At 49.7% G+C, this 23,605-nt stretch overlaps 1 gene segment (V, D, J or C); it reads right to left on the bottom strand.

The window, feature by feature from the left end:
* Window positions 1-16,699: 16,699 nt before the first annotated feature.
* LOC128846169 (T cell receptor alpha variable 27-like) lies at window positions 16,700-17,573 on the bottom strand. The segment is given in 2 exon segments: window positions 16,700-16,992; window positions 17,458-17,573. Coding segments are annotated over 2 exon segments (351 nt in total).
* Between the last annotated feature and the right edge of the window lie 6,032 nt (window positions 17,574-23,605).

The raw sequence follows: 23,605 nt of genomic DNA, 5'->3' as shown, positions 1-23,605 counted from the left end.
TACAAGTGAGGGAGCAGCATGCCAGGCTAAATAAATGTTGGGACATTATTAGAGATTTCTAACAAAACGTTCAGAATTTACTTTAAAAGGGCTTTAAAAATTGGAAGGTGAAGGAAATCCTTCAAGACATAAATCTACCTATAATTTCAAACGGCTAGCGGGGAACCTCCTATAAGGGAAGTTACCTCATAACTATCCACTCCAGAATGTCTTTCACCTTCCCCTGTAGCAGCTGGTAGTAACTACAGTCAGAGAGCAAATACTGTGCTAGACGGTTGTCTGGTCTACTCCACACCAGTAATTCCAACATTTCTATCTTTCCTGACTTCACTTCAATTTCTGGATCACTGCATTTCTGAAACCAGCAAAACCTTCACACAACAGACACAAGGGCAGTAATGGGAGGTAGAAATTGTTGATAAATTAGACGAGATTTATATTCTGTTTCCTCCAGGAATGTGGAACATTTCAGTTTTTGAGAGACCCCCAATGTCCTAGTTTAAGGGCTCGGATCTCAGCTGACAGGAACCAGGGCAGCTCAGCTGACTCCTGGGCAATTCCTCGCTGGTTTTAAGCATTTTGAGGAACTGGATCATTTGCTTCCACTGAGCTCCAGGCAGTCCCAGCAGTCTGGGGTCTGGCCCGTTCACCCCATTGGAGCGCTGCACAGTCACACCCGCGGGGTGGGATTCACTGACTTCACTGGCGCTGTGCAGAGTCTGTTCCTCTGGGGCTCTGACCCACACCTCCTTAGTGACGCCTCCTCTTCCCCCAGCGGGTTTCTGTGCAGCGACCCTGCTGGGTGCAATCACTGTGTCGCTCATGGCGCAGTAATAGACGGCGGAGTCGCGCAGTTCACTGGAGCTTTTCTTCAGGTGGAAGGTCTTCCCCTGATTGTCGGGTGTGGCGGAGAACCCCCGCCGGCTCCTTCTCGCCTCCTCATCGGATGCTTCATAGTCTCCCAGCAAGAGGCGAGGGGCTTCATTTGGGCGCTGCTCGTACCACCAGAGCGTAGGAGTACCATAGGAAGTGTCATAGGTGCATTTCAGCAGCACTGGTTCCCCTTGGGATACAGTCACTCGGTCATCAGGTTGCGTTACTGACTCTCCATTAGCCCCTTCTGGGAAAAATAGAAAAGTTTACATAGACACACAGACGGCTCTTGGCTTTAACCTGCAATGTTTATTTATCTCCCAAGCTTCCAGAGATTGGAGGGAGGGGACGGTTTATAAACAAATGGTTACAAAAAGAAAGTAGGGCTAACTCCGCATCGCCTGGAACTGGATGCAACTTAACCCTAACCCTCACCATTTACACCAGATGCCACCTGGCCCCACACAGAGCTGGAATGGTGCAGACACGCTACTCACCCAGAGTCGGAAGTAGTGTAAGAACAGACACCCAGGGGAGGAACATATTTCAGGGATGAAGTGGGATGGAAACTTCTTCCCACAGCCCAAGAAAGAAGCTTCTTCCTCGCCTTCCCCAGCTGTGCGGAGGAGCTGGGAGGGAGAGGTTTTACTCAGGGAGGTGATGCCTTAAATACACAGGCAGCTCCTAGCTCACTGGCGCTGGTCTCCTCTGCTGAGTGACTGGTGCTAACCACGCAGGCCGTCCGCTACTGCCCCCGCACTCGGCTCTCTGGCTGCTGCACAGAGCTGGAGGGGAAGGAGGGAGGAGCAATTGCGGGGACGGTGGGATCCGAGACCACGTTAAACAGCGGGGCTCTGAACTGCCAGCCTGTGACAGCTCTGCGCGAGAGGCGAGACAGTGGTAAAACAGCGGCCCCTTGAGGGGAAAGTGAAGAAATTTTGCTAAGCAGCTCAGTATTTTTTTTACTTTTACTCCAGTCGGACTATCCCCTATTCAATTACTGCAAAATCTCGCTGATGTCATGGAAAAGGAATTAGGGTCAATCCCGCAGCTGGAGTAAATCAGTGTAATTCCTGGAAAGAAGGCACAAAACGATTGTTTGCTTTTGCTTTCAAGGGGAGAGCGCTGACTGACGACATGTACCCAAACCACCTGCCACAAGGTTTTTGCCCCATCAGGCATTGGGAGCTTAACCCAGAGTTCCAATGGGCAGCAGAGACTGTGGGATAGCTACCCACAGTGCACCACTCCCTGAGTCGATGCTACCCACGGTATTAAGGACGCACTCTGCCGACCAAATGTGTTGCTTCACTGTGTGGGGACATGCATTATCGACTGTATAAAATCGGTTGCTAAAGATCAACTTTATAAAATTGACCTAATTTCGTAGTGGAGACATGAGCGTGCCAGGGTAAATAACCTTGGGACGTTATTAGAGATTTTAAACATAAACTTTCAGAAGTTACTTTAAAAGGACTTTAAAATTTGGAAGGTGGAAGAAATCCTTCTTCAAGACATAAATCAATACATATAATTGCACAAGGCTAAGGGAAAACCTCCTATAAGGCAAGTTCCCTCATAACTACCCACTCCGGAGTGCCTTTCACCTTCCTCTGAAGTAGATGGTAGTAACTACAGTCAGAGAGCAAATACTGTGCTAGACGGATGTCTGATCTGCGCCACACCTGTAATTCCAACATTTCTATCTTTCCTGACTTCTCTTCAATTTCTGGATCACTGCATTTCTCAAACCAGCAAAACCTTCACACAACAGACACAAGAGCAGTTATGGGAGGTAGAAAATGTTGAAAAATTAATGGAGATTTATATTCTGTTTCCTCTAGGAATGCGGAACATTTCAGTTTTTGAGAGACCCCCAATGTCCTAGTTTAAGGGCTCGGATCTCAGCTGACAGGAACCAGGGCAGCTCAGCTGACTCCTGGGCAATTCCTCGCTGGTTTTAAGCATTTTGAGGAACTGGATCATTTGCTTCCACTGAGCTCCAGGCAGTCCCAGCAGTCTGGGGTCTGGCCCGTTCATCCCATTGGAGCGCTGCACAGTCACACCCGCGGGGTGGGAGTCACTGACTCCACTGGCGCTGTGCAGAGTCTGTTCCTCTGGGGCTCTGACCCACACCTCCTTAGTGCCGCCTCCTCTGCCCCCAGCGGGTTTCTGTGCAGCGACCCTGCTGGGTGCAATCACTGTGTCGCTCATGGCGCAGTAATAGACGGCGGAGTCGCGCAGTTCGCTGGAGCTTTTCTTCAGGTGGAAGGTCTTCCCCTGATTGTCGGGTGTGGCGGAGAACCCCCGCCGGCTCCTTCTCGCCTCCTCATCGGACGCTTCATATTGTGTCAGCAAGAGGCGAGGGGCTTCATTTGGGTGCTGCTCGTACCACCAGAGCGTAGGAGTACCATAGTCATAGTCATAGATGCATTTCAGCAGCACTGGTTCCCCTTGGGATACAGTCACTCGGTCATCAGGTTGTGTCACTGACTCTCCATTAGCCCCTTCTGGGAAAAATAGAAAAGTTTACATAGACACACAAACGGTTCTTGGCTTTAACCTGCAATGTTTATTTATCTCCCAAGCTTCCAGAGATTGGAGGGAGAGGACGGTTTATAAACAAATGGTTACAAAAAGAAAGTAGGGCTAACTCCGCATCGCCTGGAACTGGATGCAACTTAACCCTAACCCTCACCATTTACACCAGATGCCACCTGGCCCCACACAGAGCTGAAATGGTGCAGACACGCTACTCACCCAGAATCGGAAGTAATGTAAGAACAGACACCCAGGGGAGGAACATATTTCAGGGATGAAGTGGGATGGAAACTTCTTCCCACAGCCCAAGAAAGAAGCTTCTTCCTCGCCTTCCCCAGCTGTGCGGAGGAGCTGGGAGGGAGAGGTTTTACTCAGGGAGGTGATGCCTTAAATACACAGGCAGCTCTTTGCTCACTGACGCTGGTTTCCTCTGCTGAGTGACTGGTGCTAACCACGCAGGCCGTCCGCTACTGCCCCCGCACTCGGCTCTCTGGCTGCTGCACAGAGCTAGAGGGAAAGGGGGGAGGAGCAATTGCGGGTCGGGGGGATCCGAGACCACGTTAAACAGCGGGGCTCTGAACTGCCAGCCTGTGACAGCTCTGCCTGAGAGGCGAGTCAATGATAAAACAGCGGCCCCTTGTGGGGAAGGTGGAGGAAGTTTTGCTAAACATCTGGGTATGTCTACACTACGAAATTAGTTCGAATTTATAGAAACCGGTTTTATTGAAATCGGTTGTATACAGCCGATTGTGTGTGTCCACACATAAAATGCTCTAGGTGCTCTAGTCGGCAGACCTCGTCCACAGTACAAGGCTAGTGTCGACTTCCGGAGCATCGCACTATGGGTAACTATCCCACAGCTATCCCACAGTTCCCGCAGTCTCCGCCGCCCCTTGGAATTTTGGGTTGAGATCCCAATGCCCGGATGATGCAAAACAGTGTCGCGGGCGGTTCTGGGTACATGTCATCAGGCCCCTCCCCCCCTCGTCACAGCAACGGCAGACAATAGATTTGCGCCTTTTTACCTGGGTTACCTGTGCAGACAACATACCACGGCAAGCATGGAGCCCGCTCAGCTCAGCTGAGCTCACCGTCACCATATGTCCTCTGGGTGCCGGCAGACGTGGGACTGCATTGCTACACAGCAGCAGCTGCTAACTGCCTTTTGGCGGTAGACGGTGTAGTATGAGTGATAGCCGTGGGGCTGGCAGCCATAGGGCTGCATTGCACCAGCCCCTTGCCAGGCGATGGTATATTATGACTGGTACCCATTGTCGTCGTACGGGAGTGGCTGTCAATCATGGCCACCTGGGCAGACATGCTACTGTTTCGATGATGATGGCTACCAGTCGTAATATACTATTTTCTGCCAATTGCCCAGTATTGTCTTCTAAGCACCCAGAAGAGGCCGAGGGCGATGCTGGGTGATGGCGGACGTGGGGCTGGCAGACGTGGGGCTGCATTGCTACACAGCAGCAGCCCCTTGCCTTTTGGCAGATGATGGTATTTTATGATTGGTATCCGTCATCATCGTACTGGAGAGGCTATCACTCATGCTGCACCGTCAGCTGCCAGCTTAAGATGTAAAAAATAGATTTGTTCTGTATTCATTTGCTTCCCCTTCCTCCGTGAAATCAATGGCCTGCTAAGCCCAGGGTTTTCAGTTTAATCTTTGGGGGGACCATTCTGTGTGACAGTTGTTTGTGTTTCTCCCTGATGCACAGCCACCTTTCTTGATTTTAATTCCCTGTTCCTGTACCTGTACGCCATGTCGTCACTCGGCCCTCCCTCCCTCCCGCCCTCCCTCCTTCTCCTGGTCCATCAGATACTACTTTCGCGCCTTTTTTCTGACCAGGCGCCATAGCTAGCACTGGGATCATGGAGCCCGCTCAGATCACCGCGGCAATTATGAGCACTATGAACACCACGCGCATTGTCCTGGAGTATATGCAGAGCCAGGACATGCCAAGGTGAAACCCGGACCAGCCGAGGAGGCGATTGCAGCGCGGCGATGAGAGTGATGAGGAAATTGACATGGACATAGACCTCTCACAAGGCACAGGCCCCAGCAATGTGGAAATCATGGTGTCACTGGGGCAGGTTCATGCCGTGGAACGCCGATTCTGGGCCCGGGAAACAAGCACAGACTGGTGGGACCGCATCGTGCTGCAGATATGGGATGATTCCCAGTGGCTGCAAAACTTTCGCATGCGTAAGGGCACTTTCATGGAACTTGGTGACTTGCTTTCCCCTGCCCTGAAATGCCAGGATACCAAGATGAGAGCAGCTCTCACAGTTGAGAAGCGAGTGGCGATAGTCCTGTGGAAGCTTGCAACGCCAGACAGCTACCGGTCAGTCGGGAATCAATTTGGAGTGGGCAAATCTACGGTGGGGGCTGCTGTGATCCAATTTGCCAGGGCAATGAAAGACCTGGTGATAGCAAGGGTAGTGACTCTGGGAAACGTGCAGTCAATAGTGGATGGTTTTGCTGAAATGGGATTCCCAAACTGTGGCGGGGCCATAGACGGAACCCATATCCCTATCTTGTCACCGGAGCACCAAGCCACCGACTACGTAAACCGCAAGGGGTACTTTTCAATGCTGCTGCAAGCCCTGGTGGATCACAAGGGACGTTTCACCAACATCAACGTGGGATGGCCGGGAAAGGTACATGATGCTCGCGTCTTCAGGAACTCTGCGCTGTTTCAAAAGCTGGAGGAAGGGACTTTCTTCCCGGACCAGAAAGTGACCATTGGGGATGTTGAAATGCCTATCGTGATCCTTGGGGACCCAGCCTACCCCTTAATGCCATGGCTCATGAAGCCGTACACAGGCAGCCTGGACAGGAGTCAGGACCTGTTCAACTACAGGCTGAGCAAGTGCCGAATGGTGGTGGAATGTGCATTTGGCCGTTTAAAAGCGCGCTGGCGCAGCTTACTGACTCGCTCAGACCTCAGCAAAAAGAATATCCCCATTGTTATTGCTGCTTGCTGTGCGCTCCACAATATCTGTGAGAGTAAGGGGGAGACCTTTATGGCGGGGTGGGAGGTTGAGGCAACTCGCCTGGCCGCTGATTACGCGCAGCCAGACACCAGGGCGGTTAGAGGAGCACAGCAGGGCATGGTGCGCATCAGAGAAGCTTTGAAAACGAGTTTTGTGACTGGCCAGGCTACTGTGTGAAACTTCTGTTTGTTTCTCCTTGATGAACCCTCCAAACCCCCCCTCCGACCCAATTCACTGTACTTCCCTGTAAACCAACCACCCCACCCCACCCTCCCCTCCCCAATTCGAGCACTGCTTGCAGAGGCAATAAAGTCATTGTTTTTTCACATTCATGCATTCTTTATTAGTTCCTCACAGAAGTAGGGGGATAATTGCCAAGGTAGCCTGGGATGGGTGCGGGAGGAGGGATGGAAAAGGACACACTGCATTTTAAAACTTTAACTCTTATTGAAGGCCAGCCTTCTGATGCTTGGGCGATCATCTGGGGTGGAGTGACTGGGTGGACGGAGGCCCCCCCACCGTCTTCTTGGGCGTCTTGGTGAGGAGGCTATGGAACTTGGGGAGGAGGGCTGTTGATTACACAGGGGCTGTAGCAGCGGTCTCTGCACCTGTTGCCTTTCCTGTAACTCAACCATACGCTCGAGCATATCAGTTTGATGCTCCAGCAGACGGAGCATTGCCTCTTGCCGTCTGTCTGCAAGCTGACGCCACCTATCGTCTTCAGCCCGCCACTTGCTCTGTTCATCCCGCGATTCAGCCCGCCACCTCTCCTCTCGTTCATATTGGGCTTTTCTCATCTCCGACATTGACTGCCTCCACGCATTCTGCTGTGCTCTATCAGCATGGGAGGACATCTGCAGCTCCGTGAACATACCGTCCCTCGTCCTACGTTTTCTCTTTCTAATGTTCACAAGCCTCTGCGAAGGAGAAACATTTGCAGCTGGTGGAGGAGAAGGGAGAGGTGGTTAAAAAAGACACATTTTAGAGAACAATGGGTACACTCTTTCATTACAAGGTCGCATATTTCGGCTTGCAGGCAGCCATGGTAGGCCACAGTGTTTTGGCTTTTTTAACCTTCTTAACATGCGGGAAAGGTTGCAAACAGCAGCGCATTTCCCATATCAAGGATGAATTGGGTTGTCCATTTAAAATGGGGTTTCAATGTAAAAGGAGGGGCTGCGGTTTCCCGGTTAACATGCGGCACAAACACAAGTAAACCACCCCCCCCACACACACACACGATTCTCTGGGATGATCACTTCACCCCTCCCCCCACCGCGTGGTTAACAGCGGGGAACATTTCTGGTCAGAAGAGCAGGAACGGGCGCCTCTGAATGTCCCCTTAATAAAATCACCCCATTTCCACCAGGAGAGCTTTCTGGAGATGTCCCTGGAGGATTTCCGCTCCATCCCCATACACGTTAACAGACTTTTGCAGTAGATGTACTGGCCGCGATTGCCAGGGCAAATTAATCATTAAACACGCTTGCTTTTTTTGTGTGTAATGTTTACAAATATTTACAAAGTTACACTCACCAGAGGTCTCCTGTGTGCCCTGAGGGTCTTGGGTGAGTTCGGGGGTTACTGGTTCCAGGTCCAGGGTCACAAACATATCCTGGCTGTTGGGGAAACCGGTTTCTCCGCTTCCTTGCTGCTGTGAGCTACCTACAGTACCTCCATCGTCATCTTCCTCGTTCCCCGAACCGTCTTCCCTGTGTGTTTCTCCAGTGAGAGAGTCATAGCACACGGTTGGGGTAGTGGTGGCTGCACCCCCTAGGATCGCATGCAGCTCCGCGTAGTAGCGGCAAGTTTGCGGCTCTGCCCCGGACCTTCCGTTTGCTTCTCTGGCTTTGTGGTAAGCTTGCCGTAGCTCCTTAATTTTCACGCGGCACTGCTGTGTGTCCCTGTTATGGCCTCGGTCCTTCATGGCCTTGGAGATCTTTTCTAATACTTTTCCATTTCTTTTACTGCTACGGAGTTCAGCTATCACTGCTTCATCTCCCCATATGGCGAGCAGATCTCATACCTCCCGTTCGGTCCATGCTGGAGCTCTTTTGCGATCCTGGGACTCCATCACGGTTACCTGTGCTGATGAGCTCTGCGTGGTCACCTGTGCTCTCCATGCTGGGCAAACAGGAAATGAAATTCAAACATTCGCGGGTCTTTTCCTGTCTACCTGGTCAGTGCATCTGAGTTGAGAGTGCTGTCCAGAGCGGTCACAATGAAGCACTGTGGGATAGCTCCCGGAGGCCAATAACGTCGAATTCTGTCCACACTACCCCAATTCCGACCCGCAAAGGCCGGTTTTATTGCTAATCCCCTTGTCGGAGGTGGTGTAAAGAAACCGGTTTAAAGGACCCTTTAAGTTGAAAGAAAGGGCTTCGTTGTGTGGACGTGTCCAGGCTTAATTCGGTTTAACGCTGCTAAAGTCGACCTAAACCCGTAGTGTAGACCAGTGTTTCTCTTACTTACTCCAGTCGGTCTATCCCGTGTTCAATTACTGCAAAATCTGCCTGATGTCAAGGAACAGGAATTAGGGTCAAGTCCCCAGCTGGAGTAAAGTAGTGTAGTTCCCCTGGGATGAATTGAGCTACACCAAACCCCTGTATAGCTAGCTACACTGTACTGAAGAATTGGGAAGAAAAGATTCTAGTCTGAAATTGCTGGAAGGATTCACAGTCAAATGTCACACAGGGCACAGACGTGGCTGCACTATTCCTATCTTTTCTCTCAAGATTGCATCTGTAAAGGCAAAATGCAACACTTAACAGAGGCAGGATTGTTCACATCAGACAGAGCAATGATTCCCCTGTACTTAAGACAAGCACAGTCTACACAATAGCAGAATTTGCCCATCCCATAGCGAGTGCACATAACCCACAGGAGCCCCAAAATGGTGCGTAAGCACAGGGTCAAGGGGGACTGATTGTTTCAGGGCTGTACTGTCCTCTGGTGTTCTGTGCCTTGGGGAGAGCTAACAGCTGCAGGGAGCCCCTATACTGAGCACTCTCCCCACATTGTTCACAGGAGTTCATCCTGGAAGATATCTCGCTGCTGAGGGTGACCTGGGAAGCAAGGGAAGGTCTTTTACTACAATGCAGCTTCTGCCCTGGCCCTTATGCGGCTGGGAGCTTGCAAAGGGAGCGCGGCACTTTCCCCACCCCCGCTCTCCTCTTCCCCAGCTGATGCGCTCCCTTCCATGGAGCCGGGCGGCTGCTGGCTGCCCTTGCTTCTCTCCGCTTCCCCCAGAGCTTTCCCCGGTGGCCCGAGCTGCTGCTCCGCTCCTACGCAGAGCCTTTCTGGACAGGCCTTTGCCTCACTGATATTCCCATCACCCGGACAAAGGACACAGGACAGGACTGGGCTCTCCATGGCTCTAGCAGAGGCTGGACCTGGCTAATGTTCCCACACACACACACACACACTCCCAGCTCAGCAGCACAGTCAGCCACCCCTTCTTGCATCTGAAGAAGTGAGGTTCTTACCCAGGAAAGCTTATGCTCCAATACTTCTGTTAGTCTTAAAGGTGCCAGAGGACTCTCTGTTAATTTTCTATGAGCCTTTTTCCTATTTTTTTTTCTTCAGAGTAAGCGACATATGTTCTTTAACAAGTGAAAGATCACTGAGTTTTACCCGTTTTGATTTACCTAGATGTTCGTGTCAGCCTGCATGCAACTCCCAAGATCAGTTTGACTAATTGCACTGTTTTATTTTAGCTCAAAGAGGAGCTAAAAGTTTTCCTTGGACTTTCTGCTCTGAAATTTGCAGCAACAGAGTCAACTAATCATGCTGATGTGTGATTATATTCTGCGATTATTGCCCCAATATGCAAACATGTGTAAAAGACAAAAAAAAGGTGAAGGGGGCAAAAACCCTAGAGCCGGCCCTGGCAGCACTGGAGTGGTGGTTTGCCTCGCGGGCTTTGTGGTAGGCATTCCTCAGCTCCTTCACTTCAACCCTGCACTGCTGTGTTTTCCTGGTCATGGCCCCTTTCTATCATGGACCTTGATATCTGCCTGAAGGTATCATAATTCCTACGGCTGACGCACATCTGGGACTGGACAGCTTCCTCCCCCCAAACACTGATGAGATCCAGCACCTCCCCACTGCTCCACACTGGGGATTGCCTGGCATATGGAGGCATGGTCACCTGGAAATATGTGCTGAGAGCACTCCATGCCTTGCTGAGCAAACAGGAAGGGGATTTTCAAAATTCCCAGAGAATTTAAAGGGTGTGCCTGGTGGTTGGTCACCTGAGGGCAGGGCAGTAGAGTTCAAAGTGATGACCAGAGTGGTTAGAACAGGCATTGTGGGACACTTCTGGAGGTGGATCAGAGAGCATTAATAGACTAGGGCATACACACTGGTTCCACAACACTCCAGCCAGGCCACAGCAAGTGTTATGTATCTCATGGAAGTGGAGTACCAGGAGTCAGAGCATTCTACGTGCCTTGCCAGTGTGGACGTGTCATGAGTTAGAGCGCATGGAGCTGCTTTCATGAGCTCTAACTTGCAAGTGTACCCAGGCCCTGAGAGTTATTTGGGCCACAACCTCAGTTGCTGTATATTGGCAAAGCTCCATTGGAGTTATTCTGGTACATTTGTGTGCATTATACCGTGCCAAAGGGGAGAGAGAGAAGAATCCTAGGACATCCTCAATATTTTCCTCTCCCATATTAAAATTAAAAACAAGGAGAAGGGTGATCTTGTGCTTATGGTCCTGGACTGAAACTCATGAGACTTAAGAGGTCAGTTCCTAGTTTTACCACAGTCTCTCTGTGTGACCTTGCACAAGTCACTTAGGGTACATCTATACTGGCAGAGTTACAGCACCAGCAGTTACAGCGCCGCTCAGAGAGCGCTGAAGGAAAACTGCTGTTGTGTGTTCACACTGACAGCTGCCTGTGCAATAGCGTGTTCACACTTGCAGCGCTATTCGGAGCGGTGCACTCTGGGCAGCTATCCCACAGAGCACCTCTTTCTCTTTTGCCACTAAGAGTTGTGGGAAGGTGGAAGGGGTCGTAGGGCATCCTGGGTCCTGCCCCAATGACCCGTGGTGCATTGCTTTGCATCTCAGCAATCTCTGTGCTTCCTTCTGCATTTGGCACCATCTTTCAACAGTTTGTGTACTGCGAGCCCTGCCCTGCCTCTTTTGGGCTGCAGGAATAGATCCCAAACTGCTGACCAATACACTGATTGATCTGACCATCACACCACGAGCAGCAGTGGAGTTATTCCTTAAACTATAAAGGCAAGAGGAGTGTGACATTGATCTCACCACACGTAGTAGCTATGACACAAGAATGCTTGTGGCATTCACGGAGGTGCTGACCACTGTGGAACACCACTTTTGGCTTTGAAAACAAGCACTGAGTGGTGGGATCACATCATGATGCATGTCTGGGATGATGAGCAGTGGCTGCAGAACATTCGCATGAGGAAAACCACATACATGGGACTGTGTGAGAAGCTCGCACCAGCCCTGCGGCACAAGGACATGAGAATGAGAGATGCTCTGTCACTGGAAAAATGCGTGGCAATTGCACTGTGGAATCTGGCAATTCAGACTGCTACCGATTGGTCGCTAACCAGTTCAGAGTGAGAAACTTGACTGTTGGACTCATGCTGATGGAAGTGTGCAGGGCCATTAATCGCATCCTGCTCTGAAAGACCATGACACTGGGCAACGTGCGTGACATTGTGGATGGCTTTGCACAAATGGGCTTCCCTAACTGCAGAGGGGCGAAGGATGGCACGCACATTCCAATTCTGGCATCAGCCCACCTAGCCACCGAGTACATTAATCACAAGGGGTATTTCTCAATGGTTCTCCAGGTGCTTGTGGATCACCATGGGCGTTTCACAGACATTAACACAGGCTGGTCCGGAAAGGTGCATGACGCGCACATCTTTCAGAACAATGGCCTGTTCAAAAAGCTGCAAGCAAGGACTTTCTTCATGAAGTAGAAGATTACCGTGGAGGAAGTGGAAATGCCCATTGTGATCCTGGGAGACCCTGCCTACCCCTTAATGCCATGGTTCATGAAACCCTACACAGGGAGCCTTGACAGCAGCAAGGAGCAGTTCAACAACAGACTGAGCCAGTCCAGAATGATGGTTGAGTGTGCTTTTGCCCGTTCAAAAGCCCACTGACAATGCCTGTATGGGAAGCTGGACCTTGACGATGACAATATCCCTATGCTTATAGCCGAGTGCTGTACCCTCCATAATATTTGCGAAGGGAAGCGTGAAAGCTTCACACAGGGCTGGACCACAGAGGCACAGTGCCAGGAGGCTGAGTTTGAACAGCCAGAGACCAGGGCTATTAGAGGGGCACAGTGTGGGGCCATAAGGATCAGGGTTGCTTTGAGGCAGCAATTTGAAGCTGAAAGCCACTAATATTTGTTTCTATGCTTGGGATTGCAGTGCTTGTAATGATAGGAGGTGATTGGTGCACATGGTGCAAGAAGGGGCCTTAATATAACTGTATGTTGCTTTGCAGGGCTCTTTTTGCTTTCACTTAACAGAATAAAGATTGATTTAAAAAAAACACTATTTTTTTTATTGAAAGACAACAACCAGAGGAGAGAGTCAAATGAAAAACTTCAATAGCTGGGAGGGGGAGGGAGTATGGGGGAATAGAAGGTCTCAAAAGGAGGAGGGGTCCCAGAATGGCTACAGATTTGTGTATGTCCAGGGATTCATAGATTCAAGGACTGGAAGGGACCTCGAAAGGTCATCAACTCCAGTCCCCTGCCCGCATGGCCAGACCAAATACTGTCTAGACCATCCCTGATAGACATTTATCTAACCTACTCTTAAATATCTCCAGAGATGGAGATTCCACAACCTCCCTAGGCAATTTATTCCAGTGTTTAACCACCCTGACAGTTAGGAACTTTTTCCTAATGTCCAACCTAAACCTCCCTTAAGGCAGTTTAAGCCCATTGGTTCTTGTTCTATCCTTAGATGTAAGGTGAACAAGTTTTCTTCCTCCTCCTTATGACACCCTTTTAGATACCTGAAAACTGCTATCATGTCCCCTCTCAGTCTTCTCTTTTCCAAACTAAACAAACCCAATTCTTTCAGCCTTCCTTCATAGGTCATGTTATCAAGACCTTTAATCATTCTTGTTCCTCTTCTCTGGACCCTCTCCAATTTCTCCACATCTTTCTTGAAATCCGATGCCCTGAACTGCACGCAATACTCCAGTTGAGGCCTAACCAGCACAGAGTAGAGCGGAAGAATGACTTCTCGTGTCTTGCTCACAACACACCTGTTAATGCATCCCAGAATCATGTTTGCTTTTTTTGCAACAGCATCACACTGTTGACTCATATTTAGCTTGTGGTCCACTATAACCCCTAGATCCCTTTCTGCCATACTCCTTCCTAGACAGTCTTTTCCCATTCTGTATGTGTGAAACTGATTTTTCCTTCCTAAGTGGAGCACTTTGCATTTGTCTTTGTTAAACTTCATCCTGTTTACCTCAGACCATTTCTCCAATTTGTCCAGATCATTTTGAATTATGACCCTATCCTCCAAAGCAGTTGCAATTCCTCACAGTTTGGTATCATCTGCAAACTTAATAAGCGTACTTTCTATGCCAATATCTAAGTCGTTGATGAAGATATTGAACAGAGCTGGTCCCAAAACAGACCTCTGCGGAACCCTACTTGTTATGCCTTTCCAGCAGGATTGGGAACCATTAATAACTACTCTCTGAGTATGATTATCCAGTGAGTTATGCACCCACCTTATAGTAGCCCCATCTACTATAAACTTAGTTTGCCCATCCCTGGTCTTGTCTGTACTTTTATTAAAGGCAATTGGTTGGTATATTATTCTCAAGCCTCCCCAGGAAAGGGGGTGAAGGGATTTGGGGGGGATATTTTGAGGAAATGGGAACTCCAAGAAGTCCTTTTCCTGAATCTTTGTCTAAATCACTTGGTGGTGGCAGCAGTATTGTTCAAGAACAAGGAAAGGATTTATGCCTTGAAGACGTTTTAACCTAAGCTATTAGAAATAACCTTAGGGGATTTGGGATTTTTTTTCATGTGGGTCCCCATATTTGTACCCCAGAGTTCAGAGTGGCGATGGAATCCTGACACAAGACAAGCCCTATCTAAACTCATACATGCTACAGGGGGCTACAACAGTGGTAACCTTAACTCACCCAACAATATTATTAATCTATCCAACCACACACTTAGCCCAACAGAAGAGTCTGTCCTATCTCGAGGACTCCCGTTCTGCCCCACCACCCCCATGAACATGATACAGTTCTGCCATGATCTAGAAGCCTACTTTTGGTGTCTCTGACTCAAGGAATATTTTCAACACACAACTGAACAGCGCACTGGCCCACGGGAACCCTCCTACCAACACTACAAGAAGAAAAAATCTGCGTGGACTCCTCCTGATCGTCAAAATGACAGACTGGACTTCTACAGAGGTTTTTAAGGCCCGGCCTGAGAAAGCCCTGGCTGGGATGATTTAGTTGGGAATTGGTCCTGCTTTGAGCAGGGGGTTGGACTAGATACCTCCTGAGGTCCCTTCCAACCCTGACATGCTTTGGCGACTTTGCTTTTGTCGATTTTTTCGTGTCAACATTAGTTTCATCAACAAAACTTGGTAGTGCAGAGAAGCCCTCGCAGGGTTGGAAGTTTATTGTCACCACAATTGGGCAGTTTTTTCGACAAAGTCCTGCTGCAGTGTTTATGCTCTCGCTGTTTTGTTGCCAAAAGGCAGTGCTGGTGACAAAACTTGGCAGTGTAGAGAAGCCTCAAACTGGTGGGGGGGGGAGGTTATTCAGCTCGCCCTGCATTTCCTGTCGCTGTGCCTCTCACGGCGCAGTAATACACCCCCGAGTCCTGCACCGCCACCTCGGTGATGCGCAGCGGAGCGGACCGGCTGGAGGAATCAATGGACAGTTCAAAGCGCTCCGACGTCTCCGCGGAGTTGTAGCCAGAGATCACAGCTCGAGGGGCAGATCCGGGGCTCTGATAGTACCAAATAACTCTGTCGCAGGCAGCGACACTGTGGTTACAGGGGAGGTCAGCCCCGCCCCCCGCCAGGAAAGACAGCGCAGCAGGCTGAGAAACCTTCGTCTCCACCGCTCCATCTGGGGAAAAAATAATAACAGAGCATGAAAACTCCCCCAGACACAGACAGAGAAACTATCAACAGCAGCAGCAGCGTGAAGTGTCATCGAGAAGGACACCCGGACAGAGGTGAAAATTGATAAATTAAGGGGGAAATAATGCCCAGAAATGCCACGTGGGAATCTGACTCACTCGAAACAAGGATCAGCACAAGCGTGGAGACCAGGGTTTTAAGCATCCTCTCCATGAAGAGTCGGTGTCTCTGCGCTTCTGCACGGAGCGGCTCCGTTTTCTCTCCACTGAGGCACCCCCGCCCCCAGCAACGTTAAAAGAAATTAATTAAACTCTTCTCGCAGAGAGAAGCCAAGCTCTGTCTTCTGAGGGCTGAAGGAATCCGGGAACGCTGCTTCTGCTCCAAATTAAATTGTGACTTTTGGTGTCAAGCACCAAATCTCTCTGTGCTTGGTTGGTAGCTGCCTTTCCGCTGCGCTGCTAAAAAGTCTCTCAGGGCCCGGGACTGGAGAGGGTTGGGGTGCGGCGTAACGGAGTAGGTGGAGAAAAAAAACTAGATGTATAGACCAACCAGAAAGTGGTCTCCGTTCTGGAGCGCCCCATCCCGGGCTCTTGTCTGAACTGCACGGGGACACAGGGGAGCAGAAAACTTTGTTCTGGCTTTCATAGAAGGAGGAGGGAGGGGAGTTAGTTTTGTTTGTTTCTTGTTGCTAATGCTTATAGCTTTGAAGCCAGAGATATTTTGAATTCGGCTCCCTGAAGGGAAGATGGTTTCCCACTGGTTATGTTTAGTAATGAACTTTCCTTGAGAAAGTATCCCGTAGGAAGAAAAGGAAAGAAAAGAAAGTGAATTCGTGTCTCGGATTTCTTGTAATCTAGTCACCACAATGAACACATGTGGCGTGACTCCGGATTCACACTGATCTTCACACAGTTGTCCCGGGATCTGCAGACCTGGGTTCCAGCCCTCTGGTCCTCACGATATGGGTCCAGCCCCCATTGACTCCATTAGAGTTGTTTTCATTTATAACGGCTCAGGATCTGTCCCCTTGGCTGCCATGGAATTACGCTGCTTTAAACCATCTGGGGAACTGCCCCTGCATCTCCTCCCCTAAACTGCCTGTCAGAGACTGAGGGTTTTTGCCCTGAGCCCAGCTCTGCCTGTGTCACTGTGCATCCACCGCACAGAGGTAGCTGCCTGAGTCCCCCAGCTGGGAGTCGGTGATGTGCAGGGAGCTGCGTTTCCCACTTTCCAAGCGCTCACCTGTGAACCGCCCCAGAGTGACATTCTCATTAGAGCTCACGGTCAGCAGGTGAATCGGCCCTTGCCCAGGGAGCTGCTGGTACCACTGGAAGATTTTGAAAGCGCTGGTGAAAGAGCAGGACATGGTGGAGACCTCCCCTTCCCCAGTAACCAGTGACTCGGGGCTCTGATCCACTTGGGCTTCGCAGCAGGAGACTGGAGGGAAAAGAAATAATAGCAGCTAAAATAAATATTATGAGTGTTACATTTACTCTTTCTCTATGGATCTATCTATCCAGCCTTCCCTCTGCAGCCTCCATCCATCGCTCTGATGTTCTATCCCCAGTATCTATATCTACTTATCTATACAGATAGATATAGATCTTGCCATCAGCATCTATTTATTCTTCTCTGTACTCTCCCTGAATCTTAAAAAAGCAGGACAAGAAAGGCTAACAAAGAACTTCAAAGCAATATTACTGTTCAAATAGATCAGAGGATGAGATATTTCCCATTGGCAGACCCCTCTCTCCTGATGGGTGAAGTAGCTCATAAATAGCGTAATGGAGAGCTATCTATCTAACTATTTACCTATCTATATAAAATATCTTGCCCCTCACTGACTTTTAAGAGTCTGCATCTTTTTACCCTTTAGAACGAGAAAATATTTGTTTCACTCACAGAGAAAAGCAAAGGTGAGGAGAAGGCTCCACAGAGCAGCTCCACTCTCTGAGGCCATGGTGAGCTCCGTTTCTTCTCTCCCTTGCAGAGGAATATACCGAGGCAGAGTCAATCCGAGGAAGGTTTGCAGGAGACCAATGGAAACGAGAATTCTCCCTCCCCTCAGGTTACCCCCTTCTCAAGGGGAAGGATTCGCTGCCTACAGAGGCTGCTGTTTCATTGTCTGCCTCGGGGAGGAACAGCAGCTCTATGAACTGTGCTGGGCTGGGTCCAGCCCAGATCTCAGGCTGTGGGAATTAACCAGGGTTTGCAGGGGAGGGTGTGAGCACTCTAGCGCCATCTGCTGCCCTGGGACACAAGGGATGGGGAAGAAGTTCTTTGTTCAGGGGAATCCCAGCTGACAGATCACGAGAATGACACATTCCCCGTTGACTCCGATGGACCTACACCGATTTACACCTGCTGGGGATATGGCTCCATTGACACTAATGGACCGCTGCCAATTTACAGGAGCTGAGGGTCTGTCCCCTTGAAAACTCAGAGAATGGGTGTACGATCCCCTGGTAAGCAAATCTATAGGGAAAAATAGAGCAGGAGAGTTGGCAGCTTTTCTAGAGCGATATTATTATGGGCACAAGAGCAAACTATCCCAACGTATAGGAAAGTTAGGAAGTATGGCCAGGAATCGTGGCCAATGGGAGCTGTGGGGGTGGCGTCCGCATGCCAGGGCAGCAGCATGGGCCGCGCAGAGCCACCTGTTTCCCCCCCCCCCCACATACACACACACCAAACGGGAGATGCCCCAGGTAGGCGCCCTGCACCCTAACCCCCTACCCCAACCCTGAGCCCTCTCCCACACTCTAATTCCCTCCCAGACCCCGCACCCCAACCCTGAGCCTGCTCCAGCACCCTAATTCCCTTCTAGATGGTAGACCCACACTGTCAAACCCTGAGCCCACTCCCACACCCTAACTCTTGTCCAGAACCCAGACTCCAACCCCAAGCCCCCTCTGGCACCCCAACTCCCCCCCAGACCCTGCACTTCCACCCCAACCTCCTGCCCTGAGCCCCCTCCCACACTCCAAACCCTCTGGCCCCAGCCTGGAGCCACCTCCTGCATCCCAAAGGCCTCATCCCAAGCCCCACCCTAGAGCCGGCACCCCCAGTTGGAGCCCTCACCCCCTCCCACTCTCCTGGCTCAGTCTCCTCCCACACACTGAACCCCTCATTTTGGTCCTACCCTGGAGCCTAGGAACACCACAAACTCTAATAGCCCAAGGCCCTGGAAGGAGTACTGCAGAAATGGATCTAGGGACTGTAGTAGATCACAAACTATATGTTAGTCAGCAATGTAATCTTGTTGCAAAGAAAGTGAACAACATTTTGTGACTTGAGTATTGCGACCAGTTTAGGGCACCAGACTTCAGGAAAATTGTGGAAAAAGCCCAGGGGGCAGAAACAAAGAGCATTAAAGGTCTAGAACACATGATCTATGACGGAAAAGAAAAAAATGCATGTTTCATCTGGAGAAGAGAAGGAGGGGAGACATGATAACAGTCTTCAAGTAAGTAAAAGGTTGTTTTAAAGAAGAAGGTGATAAATTGTTCTCCTTAACCACTGAGGACAGGACAAGAAGTAATGAGCTTTAATTGCAGCAAGGGAGATTTAGTTTAGACGTTAGGAAAAGCCCCCTGTCAGGGTTGTTAAGCACTGGAATAAATTGCCTATGGAAGTTGTGGAATCTCCATCATTGGCGGCTTTTAAGACCAGATTAGACAGTGTCGGGGATAGTCTGATAATACTTACTCCTGTTTCAGTGCAGAAGCCTGAACTATATAACCTATCAGTGTCCCTTCCAGTTCTACATTTCTATGATTCTGTGATTGGCTTCCATGGAGTAATATTGTTTTGCACCATCTGGGGATCCGTCCCTGCATCTTCTGGCCCTAAGCTGTCTCTCAGAAGATGAGGGTTTTTGCTCTGAGCCCAGCTCTGCCTGTGTCACTGTGCATCCACCGCACAGAGGTAGCTGCCTGAGTCCCCCAGCTGGGAGTCGGTGATGTGCAGAGAGCTGCGTTTCCCATCTTCCAGGGGCTGCCCCACGAACCGCTTCTCAGTAGCGTTCTCCTGAGGGCTCACGGACAGCAGGTAGGTCAGGCCTCGCCCAGGGAGCTGCTGGTACCAGTGGAAGGTTTGGTACTTGCTGGTGAAAGCGCAGGACATGGTGGAGACCTTCCCTTCCCCTGTAACCAGCGACTGGGGGTTCTGATCCACCTGGGCTTCGCAGCAGGAGACTGGAGGGAAACAAAAGAACAGTTGAAATGTAGCCGAGAGTGTGTTACTTTGCCATTCTACCTATCTGACCATTCTTCCCTATGTGGTGTCTCCCCATCCTTCCCTCTGAAGCACCCTTCCTTCCATCCATTCTCCCGTGCACCCTATCTCTGGCTACCTAGAATCTTCCTCAGTCTTGAAAAGAGGTAAGAAATGCTAACGAATAACCCCAGGGCAATGTGACTATTTAAATAGATCAGAGACAGAGTGTGTCCCATTGGCAGCCCCCTCTTTCCCATATATAGGTGCTGTAACTCTGAATCAAACAGAGCTGTGAACTGAATCAAACACGGCTCCAGTCGTTCCTAGTTCAATGTCCTACAAGCGACGCAGCTGCTTGGAAGAGCCCAGCGTGTTCTGAGCAGAAACTCACAGTACAAAGGAAGAAAGACCCAGGGGACTTGCAGCCTCATGATTCTCGGGGGTGGCGAGGTGAATTTCTGGCAGCTGTAGCAACCGGGCACTGAGATGCAGTGGGTGCCTGGCTCATCTCTGCCTGGTTTTATTTTTCTTCTCAGACACATCATGTGACACACACACCAGCCTAGGCTCCTGTAACTGCCGCCGCTTGCTCCTGCACAACCTCAACTGCGGTCTCGGAGCTGTACACCCCCAGCGTAGACAAAGGCACCCGGCACGAGGGGATTCCTTGGCTGTATCTGAACAGCAGCAACCAAGCTGCGACAGGAGAGCCCAGTAGCTAGAGCACTCACCAAGGCCTGAGTTCGAGTCCTTCCTCCACCACAGACATTCCAGGTGCCTTTTGGCAAGTCACTCAGGGCCACGTTTTTAAAGGGTGGCCCAGTAGGGTTTTCAAACACACCCAGGGCCCCTAACTCTCATTGATTTTAAAGGGGTGTTTGGCACCGAGGCACTTGTGAAAAATCCCACCAGGTACCTAGAGCCGTTTAAAAATCCACCCCTCTGTTCCTCAGATCCCCAGCCATAAAATGGGGGTAACAGCACTTTCCCACCTCGCACGGGTATTGTGTGGACCAATAAAGTGATGGTTATGAGGTGGGTAGACACTGTGGTAATATGGCCAGAGAAATACCCAATTCAGGCAGTTTTAGGCTGGAATGGTCAAAGATTTCTGAGGGAGTTTGTAGCCCAATTTCCCTTGAATTCCACTGGGAGCGGATCACCTAATTCCCTTGGGCTCCCTTGAAAATATTTTTAAAAGCGCCTTTGTCCCACCCCGACCTCCGACCCAACCCCTGCAGTATCTCAGCACAACACAGACATGATTGGATTTAGCCTGGAATTTTCAAAGGAACGAAAGGGAGTTAGGAACCCGTGTCCTGTTGAATTTCAGTGATATTTGGCCACCTAGCCTCGCAATGGCACATTTCTTGAGTTTTTGTGAAGTTAAGGAGTCTATCAATGGTTAGTCTGAGTCAGAGGAAACAAGGGGGCAGATTTTCAAATATGTATGATATCAAGAAGGCCAGAAATGACCACGTTGCAGCAGATAAGAGAAAGTGTGTGTGTGTGTGTGTGCACGTGTGTGTGTGTGTGTGTGTGTGTGTGTGAGAGAGAGAGAGAGAGAGTTTGTTGGGTGCAAGACTTTGAGAGTGCATTTGTGTTTGATCTGCATGTGAGTGAGTTTGGGATGTGTGCTAGTGTGTGAGTGTGTGTGTCACTTTATGATGTGTGAGTGAGAGAATTTGAAGGTTGTGCGTGAGCGATTGTGTGGGTGTTTGATGTATGTAAGAGCAACTTTGATATATATCAACAAAGAGTCCTGTGGATGCATGGGACGAAGTGGGCATTCACCCACGGAAGCTTAGGCTCCAATACATCCGTTAGTCTTAAAGGTGCCACAGGACCCTCTGTTGCTTTTTACAGATCCAGACTAACACAGCTCCCCTCTGATATTTGGGATATATGTTATTCTGGGTGTGCGTGACTTGTTTGTGCCTGTGAATTGTGAGTTCCCTTATGTAGAAATGTGTGTGTGTGTTTATGAGAGAGAAGAAAGAAAGTAACTTTGTGAGTGTGTGTGACAGAGATTTTGTGTTTGTGTCTGTGTCAGTGAAACACAGAAGTAATTATGTGTCTAAATGACATTTCAATGTCCAGGCTGAATTAAGGATGTGCCTTTATATTTGGTAGTAAAACAGTGATGGAAAACTCCTGCACCATTTCTCATTACTTCCTGCAGCTGTCAGTGAAACTCAGTGGCCACCAGATGGCAGCGCGTAAGCACAAACTTGTTTGTTTGCTTTCAGAACAGGGTTTGCCACATTTTTATTACATTTTCTTTTCAAATTAACCCAGCAGGGCCTGAGGCAGTTCTGTTACTTCGCTCTCGGTTTTAGGTGATGGGGAACCATCTACTTTCAATGCGGTTTGTAGTTCCTGTGACTTGAACATGCAGGCTGAGAGTCTGAAACTAGCCTAAGAGAAAAAGATGCCCGACCCCCAATTAAATGAATGGAGATTGATCATCCACATTTCCAAAGCAGCCTAAGGGAATTAGATGCCCAAATCCTATTGAATTTCAATGGAACTTGATCATCTAATTCCTCTAGGCCCTTTGAGAATGCCAGCCTCAGTATAAATCTGGGAGCTCTCTTTCCAGGAGTAACTGAGCTCTTCTGACCATACCCTGATGTTTGCCCCTGTGCAGAGCCCTAAGTGCCAGTTAAGTCCAGAAGTTTGAGGGTTAAGCGTCAACCCAGGATGGAATTTCAACTGGGGGTTTTCAAAGAAGCCTAGGGGAGTTAGATGCCCAGCAACCATTGGTGTTGAATAGACTCGGGGTCCCTAACGCCACAAGGAGCCCATCCCAGACTTCGCCAGCCCCCAGTGAGATATTAATAGATTCATTGATGGATAGATCCTAAAGTGAGAAGAGACTTTTGTGATCATCCAGTCTGACCTCCTGCTTTAACACAGGCCAGAGAAGGATACTCAGGGATATCTGCACCCAGCCCATAGCTTGTGGCTGACCTAGAGGAAAGACACCCAGTCTTGATTTAAAGACTTCAAATGATGGAGAATCCACCATCTCCCTGGATCAGTTGTGTCAGTGTTTAATTACCCTCACTGTTAAAAATGTGAACTTTGTTTCTAGTCTAAATTTGTCTTACTCCGGCTTCCAGCCATGGGATCTTATTCTGCCTTTGTCTCGTTCCATCTCCTCTTTGCGGCGAATTTCTGAGTACCATTGTGGTTCCGCCTTTTCCCAGAAATCAGGAAGAGGTTTTCATCTCCAGGAAGCCAGCTGTGGCAGGTCTCACCCCACTTCATAGCCCTCTACCCCACACCCACCCGTTTCCTGCCCGTGCTCGCCTCCTAACTTCACCTGTAGGAATGAGTTTCTTACAGTAGCGGAGAGGTGTCAGGTTTTTGTTCAGGGCTCCCTAGGAATTTCTCTACTGAAAGCGCAGAAGTACATGGCCGCGTCCCCAAACTCCAGAGCTGTGATCCTCAAACTGACGGAGCTTTTGGACTTCTCCAAATTGACAGAGAATCTCTCCCCGGCCTCATTCCTCTTTGTTCCTCCAGAATGTTGCTGAAAAAGGAAATTAAGGCTTTCCCCGGGGGGCTGTTTGTACCAATACAAATAATAGCTGCTAGCCGCAGTTTCATAGGTGCAGTCCAGGGAAACGGACTCGCGCTCCACCCCTGACACTGCCGGCTGGGTCTGAGTTACAGCATCTTCCATGCTGGAGCCTGGCACAAGGAGAGGGGGAAAGAGAGGTTAGTGGGAGGATCCTGTCACTGAGGGGAGTTCTTGGTTCTGGGATTTTTTAAGGAGCTGAAGGGATTTCATGGAATGATGGAAATGTCGGGCTGACCTCAAGAG

This window comes from Malaclemys terrapin, chromosome 12 (assembly GCF_027887155.1).
Source record: "Malaclemys terrapin pileata isolate rMalTer1 chromosome 12, rMalTer1.hap1, whole genome shotgun sequence".
In the NCBI taxonomy this organism is placed as follows: Eukaryota; Metazoa; Chordata; order Testudines; family Emydidae; genus Malaclemys; species Malaclemys terrapin.
This window is presented reverse-complemented; position numbering and strand designations above follow the sequence as displayed.